This window comes from Musca autumnalis, unplaced genomic scaffold (assembly GCF_047663935.1).
Source record: "Musca autumnalis isolate F117 unplaced genomic scaffold, ASM4766393v1 scaffold_3, whole genome shotgun sequence".
Lineage (NCBI taxonomy): Eukaryota > Metazoa > Arthropoda > Insecta > Diptera > Muscidae > Musca > Musca autumnalis.
In genome coordinates, this window is record NW_027411866.1 from 127,315,562 (window position 1) to 127,326,689 (window position 11,128).

General features: G+C 31.7%; 1 protein-coding gene across 2 annotated transcripts; it reads right to left on the reverse strand.

Annotated features, from left to right (window-relative positions):
* Positions 1 to 468: 468 nt before the first annotated feature.
* sesB (stress-sensitive B) lies at positions 469 to 10,865 on the reverse strand. 2 transcript variants are annotated; one of them, XM_073978795.1, is made up of 4 exons: positions 10,572 to 10,865; positions 1,755 to 2,058; positions 1,543 to 1,670; positions 469 to 1,453 (listed from the first exon to the last, which is right to left on the reverse strand). In XM_073978795.1, exons 2-4 carry the CDS (start codon positions 2,052 to 2,054, stop codon positions 979 to 981), a joined length of 903 nt encoding a protein of 300 aa, XP_073834896.1. In that variant the 5' UTR covers positions 2,055 to 2,058; positions 10,572 to 10,865; the 3' UTR covers positions 469 to 978. The 2 variants fall into 2 exon arrangements, with proteins under 2 accessions (XP_073834896.1, XP_073834895.1); XM_073978794.1 differs by lacking the exon at positions 10,572 to 10,865 and adding an exon at positions 5,158 to 5,387.
* Positions 10,866 to 11,128: the final 263 nt, after the last annotated feature.

Consider the following 11,128-nt stretch of genomic DNA (forward strand, 5'->3'; position numbering starts at 1 on the left):
ATTGAAGATCTAATTATTTTGGTTACAGTTATATTCTTTAATTTTTTTATAAAATTCTTCGTTACGTCATAGCTACTCAAAATTTAAAGCAACAGATTAATAATAAATATATCGTATAAGTTATAAGTTAATTATGAAATGATCATTAAGAGAGGTATGATGTGGTATGCAAATGATAATAAGTTTTCGCGCAGTGATAAAAATTCGTTAAAGCTAGAAAAAATTCTTTATTACATCATAGCTACTCCAAAGTTTCATCTCAGTTGTGCCGACAATTGACAACGCAACTCAAGTTTAGTGGCAATGCATAATCGACCCCCTAATTTTTTATTGGAAAAGCAGCACAATTGATATCAGAACAGCTGTCACTAGGTTGGCTGCTCTCAGCAACATACCAATATTTTTTTACCCCATACCAATATTTTTTTACCCCACATCCCTTGATTTAACTAACAATGACAAAAAACGTTTTTTTACTATTTTTATAGTTTTTTATTTGTTTTAAACCTTAGTTTTGTTTCAGTGTGAACACGTACTAAGTATTGGTAGTTGTTGGTTGTTTGTAACTGTCCTTTGCTATCATCAATTAATTTATCGTTTTTGTTTTCTGTTTAAAACTTCTCTTTTTTGTTTTCTTCTTGTGTCTGTGTGAGTTATTTGATTTCGATACACTTAAGAACTAAACAATACTTTCGGCCGTTTATTCGACATTTCTTTAGAACACGTATTTGTTTTTGTTCTTACAACATAAATTTGCATGGTTTTTTGTTTAGTGTGTTTTGTTGCTTGGAGTGTGCTTTTTTGTGGGGGTGTATTAGGTCTTGGTACACCACCCCTCCAAATTCTTGCCAAAATAAATGATTCAATTAAATTACAATGGGGATTGTGTTTTTTGTTTTAAATTTAAATAAATTTAATATTAAATTAAAATATTTATTAACTGTAGATGTAGGTAGAGTTGGTAATTGAATTATGAATTTACAAGAATTTCTTGATTTCATCGTACAATACAAGTACGAAAGCACCACCAGTACCTCTGAGAACGTTGGAGAAGGCACCCTTGAAGAAGGCACCGGTACCTTCTTGCTTGGCAATGGTGGCCCAGCAGTGCACTGTGTTCTTGTAGATAATATCGGTAGCCTTGCGACCAGACTGCATCATCATACGACGACGGACAGTATCGAATGGATAGGATACAATACCAGCAACAGTTGTAACAACTTGAGCGATAGCCCAGCTGATGTAGATGGGGGTGTTCTTAGGATCGGGCAACATACCACGAGCAGTATCGTAGAAGCCGAAGTAGGCAGCACGGTAAATGATGATACCTTGTACAGATACACCGAAACCACGGTACAAACCAACAAGACCATCGGATTTGAAGATCTTAGCCAAGCAGTTGCCAAGACCGGTGAATTCACGTTGGCTGGATTTGCCGATATCAGCAGCCAAACTGGGGGGAAGAAAATATAAAGAAGAATAACGTTATTTATGTGCGTTTTGTTGACTTTTCTTTGATATAAAGAATTTGTGGAAACTTACCGGGTACGGGCAAAGTCCAAGGGGTAGACAAAGCAGAGAGAAGTGGCACCAGCAGCACCACCGGAAGCCAAGTTACCCAAGAAGTAACGCCAGAACTGAGTGTTCTTGTCAACACCACCCAAGAAAACCTAGGGTAATCAACAAAAAAACATTAGAAATTTGTTCCATAGATGTTTTAAGAGTCATGTTTGTGGTTTAAAGACGATACTTACTTGCTTGTACTTATCCTTGAAGGCAAAGTTCAAAGCTTGGGTTGGGAAATATCTGATAACGTTAGCCATGTTACCACGCCAGTATGAAGCAAAACCTTGTTCTTTTGGAATGCGGACAAAGCAGTCAATCATACCCTTGTATTGCTTGTCGGGGCTGATTTGTTTGGAAATGTGTTGTACTTGCAAAAGCAACTTGACACGTTCAATGGGGGCTACAGCAGTCTTTGAGACAGCAGCGGAGATACCGCCAGCAGCGAAATCCTTAAGGAATCCAAGGGGATCAACAACGTCCTTACCCATTTTGCTATAAAACAAAAAAAATTAAATTGAAATTAGTTTTTTTTTATTAATATATTTTGATATTACATATTACAAAAATTCAAAAGTATTGAGTCAATTTTTGTTTTATGATTTTTGGGTACAGAACTTGGAAGAATCTACTAATTTTACTTTTTCGATATCATAAAGAAAAAATTGTTATCATATGCTCTGTTCCAGTACTGCAAGAATCTACTAATTTTTACTATTTTTTCCGATAACATAAAGGAAAAAATGTTATCGTAGTAAAAAATAGTTATCATATGTTCTGTTCCAGAACCTGCAAGAAGCTACTATTTTTTACTACGATAACATTTTTTTCCTTTATGTTATCGGAAAAAATAGTAAAAATTAGTAGATTCTTGCAGTTCTGGAACAGACCAATAGTAAACATTTGTGTTTCCATGTTCTGGAACAGACATAATACTTGACAAAGAAAGGAAAATTTGGTATCTTCTACATAGATATGTATGTATTTAGGAGTATAAAATGTGCTAGAAACTATTTCAAATGTTGAAATGTTTGCAACTGAATTTGCCATTGATGCTGAAGTCGGACAACAAAACTTATACGCAAGTTGCTCATTCGATAAAATTAAGAAAATGTCAAATAAATCAGGATAGAGTAATTAGCCTCATGATATTAGGTTCACATAGAACTAGATATATAATAAAACCACTGGGCTACATATGCCAGTTCCATTGCGTATATGTGAAATAAATCTTAATGGAGATGTTTATCCCGGCAGGTAGACATGCCCCAAGACTTCACTGACATTACTGATTTCTAAGTAAAGTTGAAGTGTTGTCATGTCTCTATTATAAGCAACAGTTGTGTACCATGACGAAAAACATGCAAAATTTCACTCCTCTTTAAACAAAACTGACGCTGAATAGCGTTTTCTAGTTTTTTTTACGTTTCTGCCATTTGTCCTTTCCCGTATTTTTGAAAAGACGTGTATGTGGAATGTTGCCCTTTTGCAACTATTACCATTAAAAAATTATTGGAACGAAGCTAATATTTGCTTTCTTGTCGTTGATAATTTCTTTTAAAGTCATAGTACATTTACATATAGCCGGATTTAATAAACCCATTGACTTTCAAATGTCAACTCCATTGCGTATATGTACGTCAAATAAATTCGCATAAAGACGCTTAACCCGGCAAAAAGCTATAATATACTACTACGCAGCTGGAGTTGCGCTGCTATCCATAATGGACACCTTACTTATCCCTTTCAAGACTTGATGTGTAACCAAGCCCCTTAATAAAAGTGATCATATGTGGCAACCATGAATGCAAATAAACTGAATCACAAATAACCATGATTGATGTTTGTCATAAACAAGTGCTTATTTGTAATTTAAGTTCATTATTAAACATTGATTGTGGCTTTATTGTTATTTTCTATCAAAGGCCCCTGTATGAATTCCTGTTCAATGTAAATTTGACATCTCAACGCCATTTGAGGTAGAGAGAGGCAGACATTTATTATAAGATGTCATTAACAACAGGTTTACACACAACACGAGTCAATTTAACATTATGGTAATATCCATAAATTAACTTTCTTAAATATTAACAATTAAGATCATTGACCGTGAGTACCCATCCAATCTAAAATGTTAAGAATCCATTAACAAAAACATGTGTTCGCTCTCTCTCAAACTGAGGCAGTAGTTGCTAGCTCATCATTATCAAGTTTCACAAGAAACAACAACAACTTTTGCCTACTTCATCGCCCAATACAAGTCTTCATGACTGAGCAAACAAAACACGTGGTTGGCAAAATATGGTAGGTACATTTTGTGAGAGTGTATGTATGAGAGACATAATATTTTTTTTAAAAATATTGTTGCTAAGCACTGCACAAATAATCATGTCAGTTTTCTTTTTGTCTCAAGAATGTTTTAGCCAAAAACAGTATTGCATAATATTAGCATTTGTTGTTGGCAAAAGTTTGTTAATGAAAAGAAATTGTTATACAACAATCGCCATAACACCAGAGAAAGCCAGCCAACCAGCCAGTAGGCGCACAATGTCTTGTCAATGGTTGCTAGCCAAATACACCATATGATGACGTTTACTGTTTTCTTCTCATGGCCAAATGTGACAACTAAAAACGAACAACCACATAAAATAAATGCCAAAAAAATAAATACTTGACCAAGAACACAAACTAGTAGCAAGAGCTTTTATTTTTAGATTAGAAAATAAGAAAAGCAGCAAATTGTTTCAAAAAGAGAAAGAGCAGATAAAAAAGTTAACCGCTGAAGAAAAAGAAGAAGAGTATGGAAGAAAAAGATAACATAAAATTGCAAAAGTTCTGACCGTTACATAAATATGTGGGGGATTGGCAGGCCACCCAAGAGAGAAAGAGAGCACTGGATACTAATATAACATCTGAGTGTATACTCGTTACTATTATACTTTATTAAGCTCTATTATTCTACATTGGTATCCAATAAATTTTAACAAAAGTTCAAAGTTTACTTATGGGAGGCCACTACTACAACTGCGAGTAAAATCAAATCTCAGCTGGTTTGTTGAAGGTGTTACGTCACAAGTTTGGTTGTTAATGAAAATTAAATGCAAGGCAAAGGCCAAAACATCTTTTTAGCATTAAACTAAATTGTTTAAAATAGCTCGTGGTAATTTTCAGTTGCCAGTTATTTAATTTTTTTCTAATATGTTGCGATAATGTGGCAACCCTTTTAACAACAGGGTGTGTAATTGTAGGATTGCATAACGGATTTTCCTTTTTCTCATTAATGGTAATCATAGGGGATGTCGGACGTTGGCAGGAAGAGGTATAAATTATTTTTCTTCATAAAGTTTAGGCACAATATTTAAAATATTTTTTATTGTCTTATTCAATTGTTTTTAATTAATTCACATTTGTTGATTAATTCTTTATTTAATTTTGTTTAAATTCCAAATATTTAGTTATTGTTTGTAATTGCACCCACTATTATTTAATTTTTGTTTTCAATTAATGTTCTTGTATATTGTTTTTTGTTTTCAAATTATTTTTCTTTTTAAGTTATATTTCATTTATCTTATTATTTATTTTTTGTTAACATACTATTTGTTTTGTGGTTATCACAGAGGTAAATCAAAAATCCAAAAACCCGAACTAAGGTCTGTACCGGACGGCAACTTAAACGTTAATAAAATTTTATTCAGATAGCAAGTGAAATGTAACGCACAGCTCAAGAACATCCCACACTAAATTAAGTTTAGCGAGAGAGAAATGGATGTAAGATAAAGTGGGAGAGAGAGAGCGAGCTTTTGTGGCCATGAAAAAATCATATTGAGATAATAGAGAATGACAGAATGCGAAATACGGAAAATCTCAATGAGAATACAAGAAATGAAAAAAAAAAGTTTTTTGACGTAACAAATCTTCACCTTTTTTGATTAGATATCTCTTTTCTGGTATTCTTTTGATTAGAACTTTGTTATCTATTTCCCATAAAGAGATATCTTAGAACAAAAAGCAGAACTAGATAAGAAATTCTGTATCACATGTTCAAAGGTAAATTCATGGCCATTATTGCATAATCATCAATAAGCAGAAATAACGAGAGAAAGACTCTCTCACACGCAAATAGAGAGAAAGACAAGGAAAAAGCTTTTTTTTGCGCAAACTTTTGTTCAATACGAGGAAATGGAAAAACTTCTCCGCCAAGTTTGCTGCTCTTTCCAAATAAAATCATGTGCCAGCCAAAGTGTTAAACAAAAATACCAACAATAATACAATGTTTAGAGGGATGTGCGTCAAGATTTTAGACGTCAAACAAGCGAAAAAGAACTCTGTTTCCATGTATAAATTATCACCGTTTACATAAGTCGTCTGTTTTGCATGTTGTTTGGTTTTCTTTTCAAATCATGAAATAAGAAAAGAATGAGGAAATATGTTGCAGACAGTTGTCATGTTAGTTAGCAGAAGAACATACAATATAAATAAGTTAGTTAAACCTTAACGTTTCGTAACAAAAATGCGTATACATTACGTATACACGACGCCGCACACATTCTTGCTTTATAGATAAAACTAAAATACGTTCACATTTGGACTTCTTGAGATAAGAAATCAGCATACTTGGGCTTTTATCAGCACAAAATAAATCATCAAAAATATTCTCAAGGTCTCACAGTCGGAATATGTTTGATGGCGTACTTGAAGTTAAATGAATTTCCTAGAATGCCGTGTTTTGGTTTGTTTTGTAATCAGTTTTAAGAAGACTGATTATAATATAAAATTCTTCATTTTTTAAAAGAAAACTTTTTGTCAAGGAATTTTTAGGAAAAATAATATATAATAATATAATAAAGTGTTCCCCTATCAAACAACTTGCAAAACTTTTTAAATTTATAAAGGAAAAAAAATTTCAGTGATAGTAAATAATTGAATGCTCCGCAACAGGGCATACACAAAAACACATTTGTAGGGAATAATTAAAAATTTATAAAAATGTTAGTGCTTTGATGACCAGACATATGGTGAAAATTGATGATATGATATTCGCTTTTTTGATGATATTCATTATTAATTTAATTAAAAAAAAACAAATATTCTGGCACGATAAAATAAATTACAATTATTTGCTCTGTTCCAGAACTTGCAAGAAGCTACTATTTTTTTACTACAATAACATGTTTTCCTTTATTTTATCGGAAAAAATAGTAAAATATTAGTAGATTCTTGCAGTTCTGGAACAGGCCAGTTATTAAATCTGTTTATCATTGCCTTTTTAAGGATAATCATTACCTTTGCAATTTTAATATTTTGAAAAATGCAGTGCATAAAATTTAACAACTTAAATTTTAATTTAATTTGAATTTAAAAAATCAAATATTCTGTAATAACAAGAACTTCTGTTTTAAAGTGTCATTTACACCAAACAGGTTGCAATAATATGCCTTCATTTAAATGGTCAATGCCATTTAATATCTGTCAAATAAATAAAGTATTTGCCATGATATGCCATGCGCATATCAGTGTTGTGTTGTAAATTGACATTCAATTATTAAAAATCAACGTGGGACTCAATTCTTGTTCTTTGAAAATTTCAAATCAAAACTTTTATAAAGAAAATAAAAAATTCAAATAAAAGAACATACATATTTCATTTTAATTTCTCATATAAAAGTAATGCAGCCCCTGCATCTTATAAAAATTATAAATTATGCAATCAATTGCAACTAAATACAAATTCAATATTTTAAACTTAAATATTCAGACTTCAAAATTTAATTGTTAGTCATATTTATGGTCTTAAGGCAAAAAACTTTCATAGTTTGAAAAATATTTCTTGTTGTACATTAAAAAAACTGAATGTAAACATCCTTATAATGGCTATTCTATACGATATGTTTTTTACATACAACGCATATGTAAAACATTTAAAAAAAAAACATATCGTGTAGAATAGCCACAAGGATAAAATTACTTCCAAAGTATTCGCAATTGTCAATTTCATAGCACATTCGTCAGATAAATCCTTATGAAGTAGGTTAATCCGAAAAAACTCTAATGTAAACATGCCATAAGGCTAAAAATACATCCAATTTAATCGAAAACTTGTCAATATTAGAGGTAAAATTTTTCCTAAATGTTAACCTAAATATACTAAAACCATAAAACCCCTAAAAATGTATTAAAATTTTCAATTTGCAATTTATTTTCAGTGCAATAATTACTGAAAAAAACAACTTATTTTGCCTTTTTAAAATTGTTTGAAAACTACCATTGAAAAAAATATATTTTCTTCGTATATTTTACGTCATAACGACAGATCATTGGTTACGTAGTAATCTATGATAAACGCAATCTTCGATCAATGTCAATGAACTTGAAAAAAGTCTAACAAGGCCAACTTTTTTTAAGACTTGCTAAAAAATATTCACGATCTGACGAGGGAAGTAGTTCAAGTTTGCAACACATTCTTTTGCCGCCAATCCTTTTCCCACCCCACACGTGATTTTTTTTACATTACGCATATATTTTGTTTTTCCAATGCAATTTGCATCTAATCATTGTGGGCAATGTGCCAAAATGCTTCTAATTAGAGTGAAATTGTGTTAAAGTCGTGGGAACGTTTGCATGAAGGCAAAAACAACATAATAGAAAAGAAAAAGAAATGCATTAACGCTGTGTATACAGAGCGATTAACACCAACACTATATTGGAACACAAGGTTGTTTGTTTACATTTAAAAATAATTTTTATAAAACAAAAAATATTCGAGGACTTTTAAAATTAAAAGACGACACAGTATATAATGTAAACAATGGAAATTTACCATATTTTAAAAACGTTTTTTTAATAATAATTTGTCCTTCTACATACTTGTTAAATGTTACTGAACAAATTTCCTTAATGTTATTAAAAAAATATATAGTACACGCACTTATTTTTAGAGTTGTTGTAGGAAAAATGTGATTGCAGTAGATTGTAGGGTTTTATGTAAACGTGGCTTTAGTTTCCTACTACGAAGAAACATGCAATTGTTGACATTTTGCAATCTATTTATGTCGTCAAAGGCATTCCCAAATTTTATGTAACAAGCAAGGCACATTTATATAAGGTAGAAGTGACAAATTTTGGTTTTCAAAATGTTATAGGGTCTACTTATGAAACTTGGAACTTCGAAATTTGCTACCATAAAATACTTCTTTTCATCCTAAACGTGTAATAAAAAATACCCAAACAACGTTTTTAGACCTATATATAAATCCAGTAGACTAAATCCAGTAAAACGTAGAAGTATGATTAGATTTACAAAACTTTTATTTTTATGTTATTTGGAATTATTTAAAATTAAGTAGATTTCGTAAATCTAAACGTACCCTTTAGAGTATATTTACATTTACGAAATCCACTCGATTTCAACAGTCAATTCCATTTCTTATTTCCGGTCCATACTAGAGCGATTTCAATGAAATAATTTTAAGTAATTAGGCTTCTTATATCGAGTTCCCCACTACAGCAAGTTCATAACATTACTTTAGTATGGTACTCGATCTAAGAACGCATAATTTCACAAAATTCTTTTCAATGAAATCATTACTACTTATACGTCAATTGAAATCCAATGGATTTCAGATGAGTTTTCATTTGACGTATACGCAAAGGAATTGACACTTGAAACCACTCGACTTCGTAAATGTAAACGTGCTCTTAGTCATTAACACTTGATATACCTGACAGATAATTTACAGAAATATCGACAAAAAGTAGTTACAATGAAAATGGTTGTTAATGTAAACGTAGTCTAATGCTAAGTTTACATTTACGAAATCCACTCGATTTCAACTGTCAATTCCATAGCTCAAACGTCAAATCAAATCTCATCGGAAATCCATTGGATTTCATTTGACGTTTAACATATGGATTTGACAGTTGAAATCGTGTGTATTTCGTAAATGTAAACCAAGTATTACTCTTCTAACACCTTGCCACGCATTTGAATTAGAGAGTACTTTTTTGTATAAAACAAAGCCGGCATCATTAAAAAAGAAAGAGGTCATTGACACAGATATTTTAGAATGGAACTTAATTTAAAAAAAATGTTTCAAACAGCAAACATGATTGGTACTCTTATAATACAAAAATCTCATTTTTTCTGTCGTAAAGCAGAGCTGCTGAGCAGGCCAAGTTGTTTTTACAAGACATTTGAAAGCACGGAGTAATGAAAGCTTTTCATCCACGTACTTTATGAGCAATGGTGGGCAAATTGCGAGAGACTCATGTATTTTTTACACTTTTGTGTATGAGGCCGAGCATTTCTGCCCAACAGTGTTTATGAGAGCGTACTCTTTTTTTCTCTACCACTGGAGATTTCTATAACGTTTTTGTTGTACGAAAATTTACATTGAACAATAAAAGTTAACTTCCAGAACATGTTAATTAAAAATGGGACGAAAACGTAATATAAAAAAAGTCTAAAGCTCTTGGAAAAACCCCCATACAATGAATGTATGTATGGTGAAAGATGACAGGCAAGCCAGACGATGGCATCAAATTGTATATACAATATATACATCAGTGTGTGGATCACCAAGCCACATACACATCATCTTTTATATACACACATCCACACAACAACAATAAAACACCATGCACGATGTTAATGAAAAAGTGGATATGTATTTGCAATTTTTTAGGTTAGGTTTGAGATTATGAAAGTAGAATTTGCGGCCAGCACTACCTTGTGACTCAATTTTTTTCTACACAACAAAAAAAGTCAATTGAAATCAACTAAAACGATGCCTTGACGGCCTTGTTTTCTTTAAATAATTCGAAATCACTAAAATGCTAAATTTACCCCGTCAAAAACCTCATAAATTTCTTTTTTCTCATTTTGACGTTTTCCATGAAGAGTCTTTACGTAATACACAATCATATTCGTCTGGTAAATTGTATTTCTTTTTGCAACCAAAGATAACAAATAACACTTATGGCGTTAAAAATTAATAATTTTTAAAAATTACCTTTTTTGTTTTTTTTCTTTCAAAAGTTATACAATAAAAACTTCTTTTGAAGAATTTCCAATATTTCCCACTCGGCGTTGACAAAAACGCGTGTTCACTTTACGATATAAATTCGCGAAGTGTGAGTCTAGGACAGAAAATGAAGTCGTGTTAATTTTTAACGGCGTCAAGACGTTACAAAATATCGAGTGACGCCTTCATAGTTATCATCGCCGTTGGAGGGATTAACTTAAAGCCCTAAACACATCCAACGTTTGTGGCATTTCTGGTACAAGAATAAAGAAAAAATTGGAACTTGGCAGCACTTTGTCTTTTATTCATCTACGTCCCAATTTACATTAGGCGAGTTTACTTGCGGCAATTTTTCTATTTCCTTTTTAAACTTGCCTCTTGCGTTTATAAAAGGCAATTCTGTTCCGACAAGTTTTGTTTTCAAAACAATGAAATTATGTCAAATACGAAAAATATAAAATTAATTGCCAGATAATTGCCGGTACAAGCAATTTTTTTCCATTTCCATTCCCCTTACGTGTCTCTTCTACAAACTGGGACTTGCC

Coding starts and splice junctions, on each gene's coding strand:
- sesB (XM_073978795.1), bottom strand. CDS start 2,054: ATGGGTAAGGACGTTGTTGATCCCCTTGGATTCCTTAAGGATTTCGCT. Junction 1,671..1,754: donor TCAAGGATAAGTACAAGCAA/GTAAGTATCGTC, acceptor TGATTACCCTAG/GTTTTCTTGGGTGGTGTTGA. Junction 1,454..1,542: donor TTGGACTTTGCCCGTACCCG/GTAAGTTTCCAC, acceptor TCTTCCCCCCAG/TTTGGCTGCTGATATCGGCA.